Source organism: Scardinius erythrophthalmus (genome assembly GCF_964197995.2).
Source record: "Scardinius erythrophthalmus genome assembly, chromosome: 23".
NCBI classification, from domain to species: domain Eukaryota; kingdom Metazoa; phylum Chordata; class Actinopteri; order Cypriniformes; family Leuciscidae; genus Scardinius; species Scardinius erythrophthalmus.
The window spans coordinates 28888830-28913433 of record NC_138243.1 but is presented as its reverse complement, the minus strand read 5'-3'; the positions used below and the strand labels follow the sequence as shown (position 1 = coordinate 28913433).

The 24604-nt window shown below is 36.5% G+C and overlaps 1 protein-coding gene across 2 annotated transcripts in view; it reads left to right on the top strand.

The window, feature by feature from the left end:
- pi4kaa (phosphatidylinositol 4-kinase, catalytic, alpha a) overlaps positions 1 to 16817 on the top strand; it is a 43479-nt gene extending 26662 nt beyond the window's left edge. For both annotated transcript variants that reach the window (XM_081354127.1, XM_081354126.1), the window contains exons 40-55: positions 679 to 769; positions 856 to 1023; positions 2621 to 2674; positions 2790 to 2910; positions 4353 to 4482; positions 5727 to 5797; positions 5907 to 5979; positions 6101 to 6171; positions 6251 to 6360; positions 7424 to 7528; positions 7620 to 7745; positions 8594 to 8714; positions 10278 to 10437; positions 12101 to 12190; positions 12281 to 12364; positions 14340 to 16817. In XM_081354127.1, the coding sequence (XP_081210253.1) occupies positions 679 to 769; positions 856 to 1023; positions 2621 to 2674; positions 2790 to 2910; positions 4353 to 4482; positions 5727 to 5797; positions 5907 to 5979; positions 6101 to 6171; positions 6251 to 6360; positions 7424 to 7528; positions 7620 to 7745; positions 8594 to 8714; positions 10278 to 10437; positions 12101 to 12190; positions 12281 to 12364; positions 14340 to 14391 (1627 nt within the window). In that variant the 3' untranslated portion in view covers positions 14392 to 16817. The remainder of the gene's footprint in view (positions 1 to 678; positions 770 to 855; positions 1024 to 2620; positions 2675 to 2789; positions 2911 to 4352; positions 4483 to 5726; positions 5798 to 5906; positions 5980 to 6100; positions 6172 to 6250; positions 6361 to 7423; positions 7529 to 7619; positions 7746 to 8593; positions 8715 to 10277; positions 10438 to 12100; positions 12191 to 12280; positions 12365 to 14339) is intronic.
- The last annotated feature ends 7787 nt before the right edge of the window (positions 16818 to 24604 follow it).

Sequence of the window (24604 nt, the reverse complement as noted above, 5' to 3'; positions counted from 1 at the left end):
AGCCAGCGCCAGCGCGCTCTCGTCTCCCTCCTTCATTTTACAGTCAAATGGTGGCTAGAACGGCTCCAGGTTCAAAGGTCAATACGGAATGGATTAATCTGCGTTATTTTTTTTTTTACGTGTTATTTTTTCTCAGATTAATTAACTGAAATTAAAGCGTTATTTTGACAGCCCTATGTATTATATTATATTATATTATATTATATTATATTATATTATATTATATTATATTATATTATATTATATTATATTATATTATATTATATTATATTATTAAAAAGTGCGCTCACTTTTACACATTTTTTAAATCTATTCTATATTCTATTCCATTATGGAATGATTTTAATGATTTGCAATATGATTGTTATTGAAAATCTAATGAGGATCATCAATTAAAGAATATTGAGAATTACAATCTGTCAGTGTCATTTTAAATGAATGTATATTCATATACACTTCACAGTATGTACATAATTCATCCAATACTGAATATTGTTGTGGACAATAGCTCTGCGTCGACTAATTAAAAATGGATTAGGTCTATATTATTTGTGTTAACTAATGCTCTTTTGTATTGCAAAATGAGGTTTCTTTTCAGTTCAGGATGCTGCCTAGACGGTTTTGTTACGGAGCTCATGTTTCGATGTCAACGTATGACCTCTTTTCTTGCTTTTGTAGGTTCAAAAACGCAGACGCCATCGTGGCTGAAGTGACCCGTCTGGTTCGACTTGATCCTGGTGCTGTTAGCGATGTGCCGGAGGCAGTGAAGGTTAGAGCTGCCATTCTGCCACAACAAGACATGAACCGCCAGTGTGTCAAAAATCACTCTCAATATGGCATGTGTTTCCCCCATAGTTCCTGGTGACGTGGCACACCATTGATGCTGATTCTCCAGAACTGAGCCACATTCTGTGCTGGGCTCCTGCGGATCCTCCCACCGGCCTCTCGTACTTCTCCAGCATGTACCCTCCTCATCCGCTCACCGCTCAGTATGGAGTCAAAGTCCTTCGCTCCTTCCCTCCTGTAGGTACCAGCAGGGTGGCGCTAGAGCAATGCTTCTCAACCTCTCTGACTTCAAGGCTGACTCAATTGTCAAATGCAATATTGAAGATATTTCTGGTCTTCTGCTGCTATTATGACAAAGCTGCTTGTATTTTATTTACGTAAACTATGAGTGGCAGTTTAAATTAGTTTAATGTAATAATATAATATTAATATTATATATATATATATGACTGAAAATTAATTGGTAAAAAATATATATTATAAACTATATATATATATAGTTTATAATATATATTTTTTACCAATAAATTTTCAGTCAATTAATTTGTGATTACAGGGTTTTTAAACTCACAAATAGAAGTTTCTATCTAATACAGTATTTTAGAGCTTCACATAACTAGAAAAAATTACATTCATTAAAAAAAATTTAAACAGTTTAAATTAGTTTAATGTAATAATATAATATTAATATTATATATATATATGACTGAAAATTAATTGGTAAAAAATATATATTATAAACTATATATATATATATATATATATATATATATATATATATATATATATATATATATATAGTTTATAATATATATTTTTTACCAATTAATTTTCAGTCAATTAATTTGTGATTACAGGGTTTTTAAACTCACAAATAGAAGTTTCTATCTAATACAGTATTTTAGAGCTTCACATAACTAGAAAAAATTACATTCATTAAAAAAAATTTAAACAGTTTAAATTAGTTTAATGTAATAATATAATATTAATATTATATATATATATGACTGAAAATTAATTGGTAAAAAATATATATTATAAACTATATATATATATATATATATATATATATATATATATATATATATATATATATATATATATATAGTTTATAATATATATTTTTTACCAATTAATTTTCAGTCAATTAATTTGTGATTACAGGGTTTTTAAACTCACAAATAGAAGTTTCTATCTAATACAGTATTTTAGAGCTTCACATAACTAGAAAAAATTACAAAAATTTTGATTTAAAAAAAAAAAATTTTGATTTAAAAATTTAAAAAAAATGTACTTGATTTTTATTTAATATTTTTTATATTAATTCCCATGACTTTTCCAGTAGAAATCACACACTTAAAATTGTATTAGCATTATTATTATTAGAAATTAATACTTTTATTCAGCATGGATGCGTTCAACTGATCAAAAGTGTTTTAGTATTTTACATTTCGCTCCACTAGGTTTGGATGACAAATAAAGTGTTGACTGATATCACATAAAACAACCTGAATTAATAAACAAAGTGACCCCAGTTATTATGCTCAGCAATTTGTTTTTGCTCTCTATCAATAACAATATAATTATTTGATAGCTGTGCTTTTACTACAGTTTCCATTGATGTAATTATAGCCCTTTGATCATTGTAAAAATGAGACACTCTTGTCTTTCCAAACCCGTATGACTCTTTCTTTTGTACAGAACAAAAGGAGATGTTTTAAAGGGTGTTCATGCTTTAAACACCACAAACGTGTCATAAATGTGTCTCTTTTAGTGAGGAACAGATTGTAATTTTCTCCATTTATGTTTTTGTGATCTTGCTTTTCTCTTACAGGACGCCATTTTGTTTTACATTCCTCAAATCGTTCAAGCACTGCGGTATGACAAGGTGAGAAAGAGTGAACTGTGACCTTTCCTGAGCTACCTCTGCCTTTTGTTAACAAAAGCAGTCATTTCATTCACCCCTGGGCTGTTATTAACATCTTACCTGCCATTTTTGACAGATGGGCTACGTGCGCGAGTACATCCTGTGGGCCGCGCAGAAGTCCCAGCTCCTCGCTCATCAGTTCATATGGAACATGAAGACCAACATCTATCTGGACGAGGAAGGCCATCAGAAAGACCGTGCGTAACCTGTTCAGTCTGAATGTGTCCATTATTAGCCAGATTAATCCAAATGTACATACACTACCATTCAAAAGTCTGAAAAGCATCTGAGCATGACCTTTGCATTAGCCAATCAGAAACTGGGAGGCGGCTCTCAGCCTGTCAGTCATTTTTCACGTTCACATGGCAACAAAATACCTGTCAGTATTAAATATTTATAGCAGCACATTAGGTTTAGAATGACATAAGATGGTGTGTTCACACTTTGCTGGTTTGGTTCATTTAAAAGGAACTGTGGTTGCTCTGTTAGTGCGGTTCATTTGAATAAGTGTGAATGCTGCCATCCAAACCCTGATGCGGACCTAGACCCACATTTTCTAACAAACTCTGGTGCGGTTTGACTGAAAAATGAACGAAACACGAACCAAATATATTTAAATGAACCAAAAAAATGACATTATGTCACAAGCTGCAACCCTAAAAAGGACAGAATGCTGAAGCATACCTGGTTCCTCGTCACATGATCTACAGTTCTGTACAGGAGTCAGATCTGCTTCTCCTTTCAGTAGATCTTTGTTTGTGTGCAACAAAGGAATTCATGCTGCTGTTTTAACTCTTTTACACATTATTTAAGCTCTTAATGAGTTCTCAGCTAGTAAAAATACCATTATATGTGTGCACATACAGCGAGCGCATTTAGCCCACACACAGCATGGCTTCGGATCTTTAGGCCCGGTGTTAAAAATGACACTAGCCGCGTTTCCATTACCCTTCAAATTGCGCAAATTGAAATTGCGAATTGAAAATACATGAGGTGGTTTTTCAGGCAATCTGAAAAAGAAATATTTCGCAAAACTGCAATGGAAACAGTTTTTGCGCATTTACAGCTCACCTGACGTAGATGACGCTGTGTGTTTTGACAGAATTTGAGACCGAGTTCTTTATTAAATTCATAAAAGACAAAATAATTACAGGAATACTGGATTCTAAACCTCAAATAAATGCCACAATCAAGACCTCTAAGCAGAAATGAGGGAGAAACAATAAGGTATAATAGTATAATAAGGGTCGTTCCTTACCATTAATGCTTGGAAAACACATACATCTCCTTCGATTAATAATAATGTCTAGTGCAGTGGCTGGGATTAGTACATAAACCTACCAACGTCCGTTACCATGGTTTTTGTAATGATTTTACGTATCGCGAGAGGAAAAAATGAAGTTTTAGTCACATAACATCAGTTAATGGAAACGGCGTCATTTCTAAATAGTTTTTTGTCGACATTTAGAAAAAATCGCAAAAGTTTTGCGCAAATCTGTAATGGAAAAGTGCCTAGTGTGAACGCTAAGTGAACCTGGACTTACGTTTTTGAATCAAAATGAAATGCAAGTGTGAACACATGCTAAGATATACAGGTTGATGTGTATTCATTGAGTGCTGGGTTTGTGTTGTGGTGCAGCGGACATCGGCGAGCTTCTGGAGCAGATGGTGGAGGAGATGACACACTCTCTGTCGGGCCCCGCTAAAGACTTCTACCAGCGCGAGTTTGACTTCTTCAACAAGATCACCAATGTCTCTGCCATTATCAAGTACGCTCACCACATATGAACTGTCACACTACTGCCTCCATCTAACTAACTCCATCTGCTATCATTTATCCACTGATTTCATCACGGTGCATTATGGGTTGTGTTATACCTAAAGGATGCATACGATGATGCCTTAAAATTAAAATCAGTTTGTGTACAAATAATTAATTGGACCATAAAAATATAAAAAAAAAATTGAATTTCTAAAATAAGAACAATTAAAAATGAAACACTAAAAAAATGGTATGCATGTCAACAGAAAAGCATAAGAATGTTAAATTCTTGAAATATTAACTTAAAATCAAAGGGAGTACTTCAAGTCAGTGTTTTACTTATTATTTTGGCAGCACTTATATTTTACAGATCTGTTTTGCATGTACATACTATGTACTTATTGTAGTAATGACAATAATTGGGTGTAATAACTAGGTACAAACCCTGTACCTTCCCCTAACTTTAACCCATGTAGTTACCTTATATTACCCAGTACTTTAGTGGACAAGTACACTTTAAGTACATGGAAAGATCACATATTGTAAAATAAAGTGCTTTTACAATTAGCTCAAAGAGGTTTAAATTGGTTGCACTTTATTTTATAGTACGTGCTCTTTCCTGTATTTACAGTGTTCTTACCTAAGAAAGTACTGGGTAATATAAGGTAACTACATGGGTTAGGGTTAGGTTTAGGGGTAGGCTCATGGTTAGTGCCTAGTTATTACATAGTTATTGCAATTACTATAATAAGTACATAGTATGCAACAGGACTGTAAAATAAAGTGCTACCAAAACATTGTGAATCCCTGTTATAGTATACTATGAATTTGCTGTTTGGAAGAGCTTTTACATATGGAGTATGCTTATAATGCCTAAAAATGTTGTCTAGCTAGGCAGCGATTTATTTTTGGAAACTGTTCTTATTTTCCAAGCCTGTTGTAAATCATGATTGCAGACAGGTCAATATCATGGGAATTGGGGAAATATCACTTCAATTGCCAATTGCTGATTGGCTGTTAATGTTTTTATCATTCATCAGCTGGAAAAAATCATTCTGAAAGTGATTCCAACGACATCGATGCTCTGTGTCAACTCTTTTATATTTAGACATTTTTTTACAGTTATTTCTTAATCGTTATTGTCCTTGTTTTGAATCGGCCTTAATTTAATTATAGGCATTATTTTCTTTATGCAAAATATGCCTATAAGAATAATGCACTGTGTGTAAGAATGCTGTTCTTGTTTTCCAGGCCTGTTCCAAAAGGAGATGAGAGGAAGAGAGCGTGTCTGAAGGCGCTGTCAGAAATCAAAGTTCAGCCAGGTCATTTTACAATATATTTGAATGGTTACTTGTGATAAGAGTAATTGCTCTTATATTACTTGGGTATTTGTCATTGATCTGTTCATAACTTTTCTAACACTGTTATCAGGATGCTATTTGCCAAGCAATCCAGAAGCCATCGTCCTCGATATCGACTACAAGTCAGGAACACCTATGCAGAGGTATCACAGCTCACACACACACTCTTGTTCTTTTGTTCACATGCTATCTCCAGTATTGACAACATGTGTTTACATTGCACATGTGATTTATGAGGTCATTAACATTAGCTTGTTTTTACAGTGCTGCCAAAGCCCCGTATCTGGCAAAATTCAAAGTTAAGAGGTGTGGAGTTAGCGAGCTTGAAAAAGAGGGTGAGTTACACGTGCATTGATGGTAATGTATATTCAGTTTCTGCATTATCCTCCTGAGCGGCCCGTTGTCTGTCTGCAGGTCTGCGCTGCCCGTCAGACTCTCCGGATGAAGGTGAAGAGAGTTCAGAGATGGCTCAAAAGGTCTGCTGGCAGGCGGCCATCTTTAAAGTGGGCGATGATTGCAGACAGGTCAGTATCATGGGAAACATGCATCGGTTTATTTTTTTGGACAATTTTGAATGTAAATGGGTGAATCTCACGAATCCTCTGAAGTCTGTATCATATTTTACTCCAAAATAAAAAATAAAAGAAATAAGAAATTGTAGGACTATGCTGATGTTTTACATTTTCCCCTAAAAATCTCATTAGTGTATTGCAGAAAAAAAATCTGCAATTACTGTAATAATGAAAAATGTAAAAAAGTAAATATATAATTTATAAAATATTAAATAATAATAAATATTTTAGATATATATACACTACCATTTAAAAATGTGGGGGTCAGTAAGTTTTTATTTTTTTATTTTTAAATGCAATTAATACTTTTATTCAGCAGGGATGCAACACAATTATTAAAATTGACATTAAAAACATTTATAATGTTACAAAAAATGTATATTTCAAATCATTGCTGTTCTTTTGACCTTTCTATAGATCAGAGAATCCTTAAAGGAAATGCATCATGATTTCCACAAAAATATGAAGCTGCACAACTGTTTTCAACATTGATAATAATAATAATAAATGTTTCCTGAGCATCAAATCATCATATTAGAATGATTTCTGAAGGATCATGTGACACTGAAGACTGGAGTAATGATGCTGAAAATTCAGCTTTGATCACAGGAATACATTATATTTTACAATATATTCACATAGAAAATCAATTATTTGAAATTCTAATAATATTTCACAATGTTAAGATTTTTTTATTACAATTTTTGATTACATAAATGTAGCCTTGGTGAGCATAAAAGACTTCTTTGAAAAACATTAAAAAATCGTTCCGACCCCAAACTTTCGAATGGTAGTGTGTATATGTTTCTATATATTACGAGTAAAAGTATCTGAATCTGAGAGAAAATGCTTAATTGTCATGATGTAATTATTAATGTATGCTATGAATGCACTGTTAGTTAATAGCATATCCAATGCATGTCGGGGTGAAATGTGACCTGGATGGGTTTTCATGAAATTCACCCCAAATAATTGTTCTCCAATAAATTGATTGACTTTGTTTCTCTTGAATCAGGACATGCTCGCTCTTCAGATCATCGGCCTCTTCAAGAACATCTTTCAGCTCGTGGGTTTGGACCTGTTTGTGTTCCCGTACAGAGTGGTGGCCACCGCTCCTGGAGTGAGTGACCCTTGACCCCTTCCCGTGAGACTTCATGTTGCTATCCTGCTGAAGTTCTGCTCACCTGGACTCCCTGTTTGATTCTTTTCAGTGTGGCGTGATCGAATGCATTCCCGACTGCAAGTCCCGTGATCAGCTCGGCCGGCAGACCGACTTCGGCATGTACGACTACTTCAGAAACCAGTACGGGGACGAGTCCACGCTCGCCTACCAGAAGGTGACAACCATTTGCTTCAGGAAATGTCATAGATTCATTTTATTTTGTCTGTATAACCATCCTTCCAGATATATACCATACCTAGAGATTGGCATGGTTTTATTTCAGTTAGCCTACTAGCTGGTTTGATTTGCATTGAGAGATGATCTTATGGAAAGTACTCCATGCCAATCTCTAGGTATGGTGAAGGGTGTGTGATGATGTGGGGCTATTTTAATTCCAGAGGCCAATGGAACTTTATCAGGATGCATAGTATCCTGGATCCATGAAGTAACTGGCCTTTAAAAATAAAAATCTGCCTGCCTCTATGGCAATTTAACATAGGGGTGTCCAGACTTATGCACCCTGTATTTTAAGGAAGAACATTTATTTATTTACGATACATTATTCATTCACAAAGAAAATTGGTGTCCTTAAAGGTTGGATTTTTCCAAAAAAAAATTATTAAGGCATTAAGTTCAATTTCCAAAAGATGATTTTTCATTCCTCTTTTTAGTCAACTTTAGCATGGGTGTCTAAACTTATGCATAGCACTGTATATATATATATATATATATATATATATATATATATATATATATATACACAAGCACACAGCTATGAATCTGCACCATCATATAGACCTCAAATCAATTTAAACCAAGAAATATTACAAATTTGTGTGTTTATCAAAAGTGTGTGAACAACATGAACATCTGATGTGTATGAAAGACCCACACTTGAGAGAACAGAAAATGATAAACAGACTTTGCTTCCGGTTTTGCTCAAGCTAATGTGTTTTTATTAAGTTGTTTATGCATCTGATGGATAATTTTTAATGCGTCTTTTGTCGCTTCTCTCTTTTAAAGGCTCGATATAACTTCATCCGCAGTATGGCCGCGTACAGTCTGCTGCTCTTCCTGTTACAAATCAAAGACAGACACAACGGCAACATCATGCTGGACAGCAAAGGCCATCTTATCCACATCGGTCAGTCGGGTTAAACCACACTAGCAATTTTGTAGCATTTTATCTTCCCCCCAGATTCCACTTATAATGTTAGTTATAATGTTAGTTTTGGTTTCTTGCACCATCATTTGATTCCTCCTCCTTGTCCTCCCGCTGTTTTTGCTGTTTTTGCTACTGTTTGAGGCTGTTTATACATCGTGCAAGTAGTGGCAGATACTATTTGCACCCCAGTGTTTTGTTGTACATTCTAAAACAGTATGCAATAATAAAAAATTATTCAGTGCATGTGATTATAGTTATTAAAATCATAAATGGATGCCGCCTTATTGAGACATTGTTCCTGTCCCTGTCCCTAAAGCCCTCTCCTACACCTAGCCCTAACACTACCTGATGAACACTTTATTCCCTCTGTTCAATACCCATTAGGCATTTTACTTCCACTTTTCGAATATTTTCTTTATTTTTTATTTCAAATAAACTCCTCTCCTAGCTGATATGCGGTGGGAAAAGGGAGAAGAGCAGGTTTGGTAAAAGGCGGATTTGAACTCTGTTATAAAGCTAATGCCGCCTGCCTTATTCTTGTTACAAGTGGGATTTCTTTTGTAGTTTTGTCAGACTCAATAGACAATGGTGGGCGGATTTAGTGTAAATAACGTCTGCCAACAAGGTGTAAACAGACACTCACTCTGTTAAGATATGTATATGATTGGCTCTTATGATTGGATAACTAGCCTACCAGTGTTAGTTATTTGTTTTCTATTATAGTCTATTAAAGTATTGATATTTTGAATTGGATTTTTTATATTTACACTGCCGTTCAAAAGGTTTAGATCAGTATGATTTTTTTTTTAATTAAATCTCTTTCTGCTCATCAAGACTTCATTTATTTGATCAAAATACAGTAAAAACAGTAATATTGTGAAATATTTTTACAATTTAAAAGAACTGTTTTCTATGTGAATATATAGTAATAGACAGAAACATTTTTGATTATTATCAATGTTGAAAACAGTTTTATTTTTTTCAGGATTCTTTGATGAATAGAAAGATCAACAGAAGAGCATTTATTTTAAATATAATCTTTTGTAACATTATACATGTCTTTACTGTCACTTTTGATCAATTTAATGCATTCTTGCTGAATAAAAGTATTAATTTCTTAAAAAAAAAAAAGAAATCTTACTGATCCCTAACTTTTAAACAGTTGTGTATGTTACAAACCTTTCTATTTATATATATATATTAGGTATCATTTTTTTTTTTTTTTTTAGTTCAGGTTTTGCTTTAATTTATTTCCAGTTTGCCATTTAGAGCTTAAATTTTTTGCCATGGCAACCTTTCTAAGTTCTAATATTTATTTTGTTTTATTTTAGCAATTAACAAAATATTATAATTTTAATATTATATCTATAGTACATCAAACAAAAACATTTTCATTATATAAGCTCAATAATTATTCCATTTTTTTATTTCATATAATTTTAATCATTCCATATAATATACAAAAATAAGTACAATTATTTAATGTTTGATTTATAATTTTTGACTTGATGAAATGACTGAGTTTGTGTTTTATATATGTAGACTTCGGCTTCATGTTTGAGAGTTCTCCGGGTGGGAATCTGGGCTGGGAGCCGGACATCAAGCTGACCGACGAGATGGTGATGATCATGGGCGGCAAGATGGAGGCCACACCCTTTAAATGGTTCATGGAGATGTGTGTGCGCGGATACCTGGCCGTAAGGTAAGACGGGCCGCTGTTCAATATTTCAGAATCCTCAGAGATGATAGATTAGGTCAGACGTGTTGACACTTGAGTGTGTCTGGGAAGGATTTGGGCTGCAAACCACCCGAATATTTTAAAGGGGTCCTATTCTGCTTTTTTCTCTGTTCATCTTTCTTCAGTGTGTAATGTTGCAGTTTGAGCATTAAAAAGCTCTAAGGCCGTGTGTCCACCAAAGCGTTATTAGCCAGCTGAAAACGCTAGGCGCTCTGCTAAAAACGCTCAGCTGTGGGCGCTTGAGAGCGTTTTGGCAGCGCAGCGTTTTTTCAGTTGAGACGGTTGAGACCGAGACACTTTGCTTGTTATGATACGGAATATCCGCGAAAGTCTTACTAGTATCTCATTTCACACATATTTCGTTTCTGTGTTGATTCTATATTAAAATGTCAATACAATGTAATGTATTTTATCTGGCTCTTGATTTTGTTCCGTTATTATGCTTGTTGTCATCTGTTGACGTTGTACAAGCAGAATCATGTGGCGGACGCGGTTGGTCGGTGTGGTATTAGTCCCGCCCCTCCTCCACTGTGATTGGACGGTTGGGTAAAAAGTGACAGTGATGAGCGCTGCGTTTTACCAAAAGTTGAACATTCTTCAACTCTCGGCGACCAGTAAAAAACGCCGAACGCTCAGCGCTTCAGCGTTAAAAAGACGCTCAGCGCCTCGTTACGCTCATGGCATTTTAAAAACGCGGCGCTCCCATTGAAAACAATTGAAAAAACACGCCAGCCGCGAGTAAAAACGCTTTGGTGGACACACGGCCTAAGTCCCTCCAGCGGGAGTTCTTCTCTATATCAGTGTCAGTGTTTCTGAACTCCTGAAACGCCTCCATTTTAGTCTTGAGTTTCTTCCTGGAACGAACACGTCACAATATTCCTCATTTAAATAATTAATACGCAGAATAAAGGGGCGGGGCCTGGTTGAGTTAGTTAGTAGTGTGTTAAACTGGCGGTTATGATAAGGGGCGGGACATTTCCCAAACACGCTCGAAGCGCTTGACCAATCACAACACACTGATCCAGCCGACCAATCAGAGCACAGTGTGCTTTTCAGAAGGAGGAGCTTCATAGAGACAGGAACTAAACAGAGCGTTACTGACAGACTGGGAAGAGAGGAGCTGCAACAATGGAGAATATGAGGGAAAATTGTGTTTTTTGAACATTCAAGAATGAAAACTTATTCTAATAGAGCCCAAAAACTAAATCAAGACTTTGAAAAAGGGCATAATACGTCAACTTTAAAATTGCATAGGGTTTGTTTTCTATCATTAGCTGGTTTATAATTATTCGATTTTACATTTCATGCCTGTTTTTGAAATCCTTTTCTTTTTTTGAATATCGTTTTTGATATTCAGTAATATTATCAATTTGACTGCACTGACACTTTTAGATGAGAACAAAACCTGACCTAAATTGAGCTGAATAATGACACTATTATCTTGTGTAGAGCTGCTTCATAGCTGAAGACAATTTGTTTCATAATTGATGAACTCTGTTATTGAACTGAGTCAACATTCGTCTTATGTAGAGCTGCTTTATCATTGAATTAAAACTGCTTTGAAACAATCTGTATTGTATAAAGCGCTATAGAAATAAAGGTGACTTGTTTTAATGGTTTATCTCAGGCCGTATATGGATGCTGTCGTGTCATTGGTGACGTTGATGCTGGACACGGGGTTGCCCTGCTTCAGAGGACAGACTATCAAACTCCTGAAGTACGTTACTGAATATTAAATCATAATTTAACGCTCGAATCTGTCATGTATTCCTCTGAAACACTGATCGTTGTTCATTGTGTTCGGCAGGCAAAGGTTCAACCCCAATATGAGCGAGAAGGAAGCTGCGGCCTTCATGATTAAAGTCATCGAGCGCTGCTTCCTCAGTAGCAGGTAACGAACATCACTTTTGTCACATGATATTCAAAGAAGTAACACTCTGAGTCAACATTGGTTATAGCATTTTACCTAACATTTTTATTAATCTTTGTTAACATTAGTTCAATGAAAAAAACAAATGTTCATAGTTAGTTCAAGTTTCAGTAGTGGCCAAAAGTGACGTCCGGCCTTGGAAAATTGACATCTTCACCTTTTATTAAAATATTTTTGAAAAATTAGTATGGTCGTGCTTGAAGTCGATTGTTTTATTTGTGATAATAACGCAATGAAACATGACAAATTGTGTGACATAATATTTGGCCAGGCTGTCATACAAAGAAATTATGAACGCATGCAAAAACAAGAGAGAACCAATGAAATATTAATAACTGATTATGTTGTAGTCAGTATGAGCTTTTTGTTTTTCTATGCGTCTTTTTTCATAGTGCAATAAAACCTGAGGCTCTAGTTTGCCTCTTTTTTTGTGCCAAATAATTTCTCAGATAAATACTTTAACCAAGTTTAGTGTTTTGATCTTCCCACATATATAAAATATTTAAAATATATCAAATATTTTCCTCATATTTTGATGGTTTAATCAAACTTGCAGGGTCATTAAAAACAAATATCCCTTCCACACATCAGTTTAAAATGTGTTAAAATGAACATTTACTAAAATAATAAATGCTTTAGAAGAGGTATCTCTTATTTTTAGTTCATGTTACCTTATTGTAAAGTAGGGATGGGACGATACACTTAAACTCACGATACGATGCACCTCGATATGCCAGGGTCACGATACGCTACGTCACGATACGATATCAAAAAAGAAAAAAAATTTACTGTATAACAACAACTTTATTATGGTGACGTTGAAGGTGGTGGTGTCATGTTTGATGTGTTGGATGTGGTGTACGGAATGACAGCATGGCATAGCTTACAGACAGTCTTAAGGCCATTGCACACTGAGTCCGAAATTTTCGTATGCGTTTTTTCGTGTTCGTCAGCCTTAAAATTCTTCACGCACAGAAACCTTGCACACTGAGTCCGATGCGTATTTATTAAACCTTTGCGCAAAAAACCCCGCAAAAAATACTAAATGGATTCGTCAAGCAGTGAGGATGATTTCGTTGCCCTCTTTCTTCTTAAAAAGAGAAAAAGAAAGAGGAAAATATTGGGTCCATCCAATCCTGAGATTGCGCTGAGAGGAAGGAGAGTTTCACCTCCTTATCAAGGAGTTGCGAAATTATCCCGAGCAATTCAAAATTTACCTCAGAATGTCAGTGGAACAGTTTGATGCTTTGCTAGCGATACTGGAGCCACATATTAAAAAGAAGACGACCAATTTCCGTGAACCAATCGATCCTGAACAGAGACTGGCAGTATGTCAAAGGTATGGACACACACACACACACACACACACACACACGGCCGGCGGAAGCGCTGGGCAGACAGAACCGAACAGCTGGATTTTGTCGTTCGCTTGCACGGTGGCTCTGAATTGTCAAACACCATTCAAAATACAGGCTGTGGATGCGAAAAACACAGAAAATCGAAAAGAAAAGGTGAAATGTGACGTTCAGAGATATGTCTTCCTCAGCATAGGTCTTATGATACAATTTCCGGTTTCTTTGTGTGGGAAAATCACGCATTTATATTACACTGTTTTCTATTGCAGGTGCTCACCGAGACTGGGGTTCGAATCCAGCTAAAGCCAACTTTTTGTAATATTTATTATTGAATTAAATAAGCATTCTTTTTGAATGCATACTGTTCCAGTGTCAATAAAATATACATATTTTATTACATATACTACGCAAATCATGCAGCAGTGCCATCTATCTTTATTTCGCCATCCATTTTTTTCGACCTCGATGCGTTTCGTCAGGTTTTGTATCGCGATATTTCGTCAAACGATATTTCGTCCCATCCCTATTGTAAAGTGTTACCGTAAACGTTTATATCCAAATTCTGTGTTTTTCCGATACAGGAGCAAAACCTACGACATGCTGCAATACTACCAGAACCAGATCCCGTACTGAGACCGGACTCGCACATCCGCCTTCCACCTGACTTCTCTTCACCGGCCTCAGATTGAGATCAGTAGTCACTATCAGTCTATTACAATCCTTTACGATGAGCACTTTATGGATCTAAATAATTCACCCACTCTGATTGGCTCAGATGGCAGCGTCCAGGCGTGTCACTTCCTGTCCGGCGTCCTCAGGGCCTCTCTAGTGATCCGCTGTACTCCAAAAGCTGCATGTATGTCCTCTTATGTCCCTTTAAGGCATCTGCCATGACGGTTTCTGACATTCCATGCGTATGAATACATCCTTTAACTCTACTTGAATCTTTACTGGGTTCAGTTGCGTCACCCAGGAAGCCATTTCTAAGACTATGGCACGAATTGCACTGTAGATTGTGTGCCGTCAGCAAACGACCTGTGTTATGCAATACATCAGTGTTTGTGCGTTGTGTTTTGTCTGTACGTTGTGTTCGGCACCGCACTGCAAAAGATGATTTTGGCTTGTTTTCCCAGAAAATAATATCTAAACATTCTTCAAGCCAAGTGACTCGAGACTCGTTTTATGAACGTTAATTTAGTCTATGCTTAAAACAAGAAACAAAATCTGGCAGTGGGGTCAGAAAAATAACTTTCTTGCTGACCCCATCGGGAGATATTTTTTCTTGTTTTGAGCATAAAACAAGACTTAATATCTTGAGTCATTTTGCTTCTTGATTTAAGAACGTTTACATATTTGTGCTGGAAAACAGGACAGAAATACTGAGTAAGAAAATAATTTCTTTGCAGTGATGAATGGGTGAATCTCACGAAACCTGTCAGGAAGAAGTCTGAAAGTTATAGAAATTAGAGATTTTCTAGAAAATTGTCTATTTTTTCGGACTGTTAAGTTTTTGTATTGCATTTTGACTGTGCATAGCACATTTTTAACACATTTTTTTATCAATATAATGCAAAATGTCACTTATTAATATTTATGTTATGGTGGTATTTGTTGTACTGCCTTTAATTTGTGTTCATTTAAATAAAGAAAAATTTACAGGGTTTTTTTTTCACTATAATGCAAAAAATATTTACTGTATTTTACTGAGAATCTGGATCGAGAGAATGAGAATAAACAAAAAACTAGTACACTGTCTGAATGCATTACAAAGAATAATGCAATTAATACAAATAATAAAAAAATATGCAAAATATCTTAATGCTCCTGAAAATAGGCCTTTCTTTATGCGAAATATCAATAGGATTTCCGGGTGAAATCTTGCTGTTTTCGTGAGATTCACTCAGATGTTGTTTGTGCGTTTACTCCTAACAGGGATCTTCAACCCAAAAAGAAAATGTAGTTTACTGACCTTACAGAATATCTGGTGATCATGATGTGTGTCATTTGGCATGTACTTTTCTTAAAAAAATAGATCTAATTTCATAGTGGTTTAAATAGGGAACCGCGAGTGTTCTGTTCATTTCGTCGATGAAAGATTTGCTGTATAGTTGCTATTCCTCATATGCTGTCGTAGTTTTTTACTCGCTGTCAGTGAATAGATATAAAATAATCTCTACACGTTAGAGACGAAAGCTTTAGTCCTCTGAATACTTTTCATTTAACGTTACTCAAAGATAAGAGCTTATTTTAGCTGTTTAGCAACTATAGATTCTAGAAGCTATACTCAAGTTCATCTGTATGTGTATATATATATATATATGTGCGTCTGATATTTGTGACAATAAGAAATATGCCAGGAAAGACTTGATTTCTGTGTATGTTAAAGTTTCATCTGTTTAATTGATTTGCATCACCATTGACAATCATGTCGCTTGTTGAATCGTGTCCTGTGTTCATGCATTTACAGTTCAGTCATGAAATATTCACGTTTGAGAGAAGCGTCACAACATGCCGGGAACGTTTCTTAACCTCATGAAGAGCCGTCGCTACTGATATACGCCGTTTGTCCACGTTTGCACTTTTAACATTTCATTGCTGTCAGTGTAATCAATCAAATGTATTTGTGAAGAGAAATGGACCTGAAATGACCTATTAAAATATAAACACTTGGACAAAAATGTTCTCCTTGATTGCGTTCCATTATTCATCGTAGATACTCGAACCTGATCCGTCTCTTCTGTGTGTGTTACACCTCGAGGACGCTTTAGTCATTATCATTAATATTGAATTGCTTGCTGTAGCCGACCGCAGAACTGCTGAGCTAATCCTGCTAAGAGTGACCATCACTTTTATGAAGCTTACACACGCAACACTTACAAACCCTTCTTCAATCCGGCCTCTAGTTCATAAACGCCAGAGGAGAACTGGCCCCCGACTGAGCCCGGGTTCTCCCAAGGTTTTTTTTTTTTGGTTCTTTGCCACTGTTGCCTTTGGCTTGCTCAGTTGGGGATATTTTGGGAATATTTAATTTAATTGTATCAATCAATAAATTTCACTAGAAACAAACCTTGTTGTATTATTTTAGTTAAATACTGTGAAGCTGCTTTGATACAATCTGTATTGTGAAAAGTGCTATACAAATATACTTGACTTGACTGACTTGACCTTCTTAAATCCAATTGGACGAGTCACGTTTGAACACTGTGAAATAAAACAAAAAGCCACAAGAGTCTTTGCATAATGTATAAGAACAGTCCTTATATATATATATATATACAGTGCTATGCATAAGTTTAGACACCCATGCTAAAGTTGACTAAAAAGAGGAATAAAAAATCATCTTTTGGAAATTGAACTTAATGCCTTAATTTAAAAAATTAGGAAAAATCCAACCTTTAAGGACACTCATTTTCTTTGTGAATGAATAATGTATCGTAAATAAATAAATGTTCTTCCTTAAAATACAGGGTGCATAAGTTTGGACACCCCTATGTTAAATTCCCATAGAGGCAGGCAGATTTTTATTTTTAAAGGCCAGTTACTTCATGGATCCAGGATACTATGCATCCTGATAAAGTTCCCTTGGCCTCTGGAATTAAAATAGCCCCACATCATCACATAGCCTTCACCATACCTAGAGATTGGCATGGGGTACTTTCCATAAGATCATCTCTCAATGCAAATCAAACTAGCTAGTAGGCTAACTGAAATAAAACCATGCCAATCTCTAGGTATGGTGAAGGCTATGTGATGATGTGGGGCTATTTTAATTCCAAAGGCCAAGGGAACTTTATCAGGATGCATAGTATCCTGGATCCATGAAGTAACTGGCCTTTAAAAATAAAAATCTGCCTGCCTCTATGGGAATTTAACATAGGGGTGTCCAAACTTATGCACCCTGTATTTTAAGGAAGAACATTTATTTATTTACGATACATTATTCATTCACAAAGAAAATGAGTGTCCTTAAAGGTTGGATTTTTCCTAATTTTTTAAATTAAGGCATTAAGTTCAATTTCCAAAAGATGATTTTTTATTCCTCTTTTTAGTCAACTTTAGCATGGGTGTCTAAACTTATGCATAGCACTGTATATATATATATATATATATATATATATATATATATATATATATATATATATATATATATATATATATATATATATATATATACACAGATAGTAATACAATTGTTCTGTATTTTTACTATTTATATTTCTTGATTTCAATTCTTTGACTTTATAGAGGCCAAAAGCAGTTCTTACACTACTGTAGTTTTCTGTAAGTTCACACAGAAAGGGAGATCTGAGAGCTGGATCTGCTTTGTAAGAGAGAACTGTAGCTCAAGAAGCCTCAACTGTCTCCAGGAATTCCACTTCCACATCCATACATTAGTGGAAATACTGGGTTGCCACGGCAACGGTTCCCTCAGCACTCAGGGGTGGGGGAGGTGGGAGTAGGCCGCAATAAAAAGGTGTTGCCACTGATTTCTCCCGTCTCCTGAAACATGCCCATTTATTCTCGACAGGGCAATTTACAGCGAGCGCGATTGAAGCCCTCCCTTCTGTCCGGGACGCGGCTGGAGGCGCTGTGGGGGGGGCGGGGGGGCTGGTGCAGGGAGAAAACACTCAGTGTGCTTCATTGCAGGTTTGGCGCAGAGACCACAGAGGATTCTGCAACTCGTGAGCAGAATCAAGCGCATTACCTGCACCTGCGCTCACTGAACATCACAGTGAAGTGAGCAGAATGCTGTGTGTGAACTGTGTTCAGATGAGGGATGTCCTGATGGGATTGCCCTGGGCAGGAGCGCACTGCTTGCATTAGGGCTCCTCTACTGATACTCTCATTTTTAATGAGCTTAGAGATTATGGGCTTTAATGTGTCGCTGCTCGTCATGACGACGTGCCAAGAATACTTTAAACTAAAGGCCTGGTCACACCAAGAACCATACCATTCACACCTTATCATCTCCCGCTTTAAAGAGTTTTTATTTTATTTAATTTGTTTATGTTCCTTGAGGTTCACTTATAATGTTAATAAAGTTTTTTGCACCAAAAGAAAAAAAAAATATGGGAAAATGATTATTTTCAACCTCTGCCTCTGTCTGAAATGATCCGTTTTTAAGGCGCGGCTCCTTTAAGGCTTGTGAGTAACAGACACTGTTATGATTGGTTAATGTCATTGCTTGGGAAACAGTATCAACACCCACTTGCTATTGAAAACATGATCCATGTAAAACCATAATTCACAGACACAGGATTATGAAATCATTTACTCTTATGGCGTGTTCACACCAAACGCGAATTTAATTATTTGCACGAGTAGATTACATACAAAGTCAATGCAAAGACGCGAGTTCGCGTCGGGCGGCGCGAATGATGCGAATTGGGCAACAGGTTTGCCGCGAAAGCTCGATAATCACCTCAATCGCGTCTTCCGCGCAAGTTGAACATTTTCAACTTGAGCGGAAAATTCGCGCGAAGACGGTGAAGTTCACCGAGTTGAGTGCGCCTCTGGATGGTGCTGTGAACCCAGACACGTCGGCGTTTGGCTTTCCTTCTTATTTGGGACTTCCACAAAAAGTACAGAGCAGCAATATCATTTATTTCAGACATGACGGAAAACTTATGGCAGAAAGAAATTGTGTTGTTGATGATGATGACACACTCCTTTTCGCGGGATGTTTTTATTCGCGAGTGACGCGAAAAACAAGAAAAACATCCCACGAGTAATCTAGAGCGAGTAACGCGATGCGAATATACACTTCGCGTTTGGTGTGAACACACCATTACGGTTTGTGATGCAGTTGCTGTCAGATTCAATACAGCTGGTGCTTCATCTTTCAACTAAAGTTTCTTTGTGAACTCTCTATTACACTGTGCCTCGCTGACAAAACAAGATGCTCCGAACAAACATATAATTGAAACCATAACATTTCACTTATAACGAATGATAGATGTTGTTAGCGGTTTGAATGTGAACTACTGTCCACTTTAATCGAACACTGAGAGCATGTTTGTGTTTTGACATTTTGAGTAAAAAAACCTCTTTTTGTTTATGTGACCTGAAATATTCACTGATTCACTGATAGACATTCTAGAATTCAGTTAATGACCAATTCATTTGCAATGCTTTCCTTTTCTGCAAATTATACCACAGATGTGTAAACAAATTTAACTCTATTTAAAATGTTTAATAAAATGTTTGTCATAATTATTCATCAAAATTACCTGCTCCACTTCTGAAACAACTTTTTTTTTTTTTTTTTTTAAGCTGACATCAGGGTTGTTATTATCCTTCATTAAAATAGAATAAATAGTTTGAAATAAAATAAACATTAGCTGAAATTAAATAAAAAAAAAATGTAAACTTATTTTATTTCAGTTAGTTGACCAGGGAAAATTTTCATTTAGTTTAAGTTGTACTAAAACTACTTAAACACTATATAGACATATTTTAAAAAAAATTATAACAATGATAAAATACAGAACAAAAATGAAAACAGAAAATATATATGCGTTTTTATTTAATTATTAGGCAAGTTGTTTTTCTGATCTTTTTTTTTTTTCATGCACATTTTACCAATTCCAAACCACATTAATCTTAATAACTACAATTAATTTGGTATTTAATCATTTATAAGTGATATATAATTGTTCATGAAGGCCGGAACCTTATATTCAGGTGTGCAGAATTATTAAGCACATTTACTTTTAAAGATAAAATTAGCCAAAAAAGAGATTTAACTCAGACTTAAAAGTCAAAAATTATTAAATGCCCATGAGAAGGATGCAATACTAGAAACTGCAGTTAAGTTATGACCATTAGACAGTGAAGACAGTGAAAAGATCATTGCAGGGTCAGACAAAAACAGGTGGAGAAGAAAAGACACATTTTAACTGCAAAATAATTCAGAATTAAGGTGAAGAATTAAGTGTGAAACCATCAGGAACCCTTTAGTCTGTGGTTATAGTCCCTTTAATGTGGTTTGGGATTGGTCAAATGTGCCTGAAAAAAAAATGATCAGAAAATCTACTTGCCTAATAATTCTACATGTACTGTATAAAAAAAATAACACTGCTGACGTCAACCCAATTTTTCAAATCCTCTCCTCCAATCACATGACTCCGCTCAGGTATGAAATGCCCACTTTTAAAGGTAGAACAGGCCATTTGTTTTACAAACACTTTGTTATACTGGTTGAAACTCTTTACTGTAGTCAGATGGTACAAATCCCAGCTCTATAAGTTGTTTATGTTCATTATTATTGTAATATTATGTGCTTTGAGACATGATAGTTTAATAATGCCTCTCGTGATGCTTTGCTCTTCGTGTGTTTTGAAGGAGGCGTGGCTTTGAAAACACACTGAAGGAAGGGTGGGATCTCATGCTTTCAAACAAAGCTAGCTCGCTCTAGCTAGCCTCTCTGAAATCGCCTACTCTACCTTTAATGGTCCTCTCTTGAAGTTCAAGCACATCGTGACAGTTTGCGCACTTCTGGTCACCTAAAAATCCAAACATGTCAAAGTTCATAATCGCAAAATTTAGTAAATTATCCAGTACAATGCAATCTCAACGACATTCAACATCAAAGACACAAGACATATCTTCCTGCTGCTCGAGCAAATACTAATACCCAGGACAGGTAACGTTAATGGTGAGTAAAGATCCCAGTTTACTATAGTACAGACCTCGTCGTATGCTTTTAAGCACGTAGACGAGGCCGTAAGCGTGATCTCTCTCTCTCACACACACACACACACACACACACACACACACACACACACACACACACACACACACTAATGCAACATGACAGTGATGAATGGGCCGAGAGCGCGCTCGTGCTGTCGGACCCTCAGTGAATCTGCATACATTCAGAGGGGGCGCGGCCTCGGCCCATGTGACACATTAATGTTAATCAAACGGGCTTGGCAGTTCCTGATTAAAAACGTTGTTCCTAGAGGCCAGGCTTCACTGGAGCAGGTTCATTCGCTGCATGTGAAACAGCAAGGGTGTGAGTCCACCGCACGTAAACACTCTGTAATCAGGAGGAATATAATAATGATTCTGAGTCCTTAATGGTTCTGTCTATGGTTCATTATGAGGAAGAATAAACAAACAAAAAAAAAGGTTTGGGGTTAGATTTTTTTAAAGTCTGCATTTATTTGATCAAAAATAATGTGAAATATTATAACAAATCATAACTTTTCCTATTGTAATATATTGTAAAATGTAATGTATTCCTGTGATGAAAGATGAATTTTCAGCATCATTACTCCAGTCTTCAGTGTCACATGATCCTTCAGAAATCACTCTAATATGATGATTTGCTGCTCAAGAAACATTTATGATTATTATCAATGTTTGCAGTTGTGCTTCTTCATATTTGTGTGGAAACTGTCATACATATTATTCTGGATTATTTAATGAACATCATTTATTTGAATCAGAAATATCTTGTGACATGATTACTGACCTAAAACTTTCAAACAGTTGCATGACTGGAAAATATTACATACTGCTATACTTTTTGCTTTTCTGTTATTGCAAATATTGTAATTGATTTACATAGTTTCCAAGACTTCTTATTAAAAAAAGCTGATAATTGTGAAATGTGCTTTTTTCATAGTCTGCTTACATACACGGTATGTTCATTATATTGGTTTGTGAATCCAGTTAGTTAATCAAATCTGCAAACCTCACATTAATGGTAACATTTATTTTAAGGTGACGTAGTTACTACATATTTACTATAGTAATAGCAGTAAATTATGCATAATTACAAGTAACTAACCCTAAACCAAACCCTAACCGTAACTCTAAGTGCATGTAGTTAATTAATATCTTATTTGAGCATGTACAATGCAACTATGTCAACTTAAAATAAAGTGTAACCACATTAATGCGCCATATGATTCAAAAGCATTCTTACAGGTAGCAGCAAGTTCAGCATCTTTCAAAAATCAACTGTACCTTTGAATTACCCAGTCTAGCATCATCAGAACAAAGAAAAAGGGAAAAAAGCATCAGAATTTCACAAATTAAACCTTTTTTTCTTCTCCCTGTCCTTTGTGGGCCTTCAAGCTCAGGCAAAAGAGCCCATTATGTGTTGCCCTAAAGCCTGTTTTGTAAAGCGCCATGGCACAGTGTAAATAGAGAGCAGGGGGACGGTCTTTCTCTCTCCCTCTCTCTCCCTCTCTCTCCCTCTCTCTCTCTCTCTCTCTCTGAGAGGCTGCTGTACTATTCCATGTGAAAGGATCAATATGCTAAACTCTCGCAGTGCCCACCACCTGTAGGGTCGTTTCTTTTGGGCCGTTGCACTGTCAGCCTGGCAGTCTGTGCCATTACATTCAGCCCAGTGAAAGAAAGAGTGAAAGAAATAAAGAGAAGAATAGACTCAATTCTGCCGGACAGGCTCGCATGTATCCCCCCCTCTCCCTCCCCTCTCTCTCCTGCATTAATCCAGGGTTCGAGGGGCAGCTGCTGTACTGGTGAGGCTGACACCTGGTGCAACACTTCTTATGCAAACCGCAGAGAGAAAAGGCCCAACCGAAGGTGTTTGGCAAACATTTGAGGACTTTGCATCTCAATGAATGACATGCAACATCTTTGATAAATGCAACATCACATAATAAAAGTGGCACACAAAAACACTCAATTGCTTTTAACACTTGCCTAATGCTGCTATGTGGTGTTAGGAATGCTTATCAGCCTGTTGCGATGCACATTTTCTCTAATTGGTTTCTTACAGGCACAGTCTAGATATGTCTCATTAAGTGCCGGAGTTTGTTCAAACCACCAGCAATAGCTTGCCTTCAACATCAACATTTTCGGATGCAAATGTGCATCACGCAGCAGATGCCACGATCACGATCACGGGCATTGGACACTGAAAGGCCTTTCATGCATTTAAGGGCTTCCTACAAGATCTGCATGTGATTTTGCCTCCTCGCAGATGTGTCTATAGTTAATCTATACTTAGCAGACGGGGCGAGCGGGGGGAGGCGGCATCAACATACAACTCATTGTGCCTGAAACTGACCCCATTCAGGGTCATTTGGCATGTGACACCACTTGAGGCGGGGCTTAATGGCCCTGTAGAATCAGCCACACAAGGACCATAAAAATGCCAACCCTCTTTTCCCTTGGGGTAGGGAGGTGCACGCTGGCCTCTTGACATACACTGGCAAGCCTGGAGGAGGAGGAGGAGGAGGAGGAGGAGGAGGAGGAGGGGGGGAACAAAAGGAGGGCCGGTCTAAACTGCCACGAAAACGCAGAGCAAAAGAGAAAGAAAAGCACTGGTGAAGGAGCGAGCCGCCAACTCTGATTGGTGAAGCTCTGAGAGGGACTCCCAGATGGCAGACGGACCCCTTGTGCCACGGCCGGTTAAGAGCCCGTCTGGGGGGAGGGGTCCAGATCCTCTCGCTCTCGTCATTAATCATCGCTGACCCCTGGGCTCGCGGACGTTCGGCTGTGGACGGTGCGGAAACTCAAGTGCAGTTTGAATGTGATTGGGACTGGAAAGTAGAGTTGACTTAAATGTGGATGAACTTGGAATATTCCTAAATCAGCAGAAAATCAAGTTCAATCAATAATAAATATAAAGCAATGCCTTAAAGTTACAACGGATGTAAATTGGGCATTTTAAGGCCACAAAATACTGGGTACCATATATTATTGCAGAAGCACTTACTTGGATTTATTCTTTAAAGCAATTTAAAATAAGACGCTTTGAGGGCACAAAAAGTCGAGGATTGTTAAAGCACTAGTTCTTTAGAGAATTAGAGCTATAAAATTGTCCACATCATCATTTAAAGGGTTAGTTCTCACAAAAATAATATTA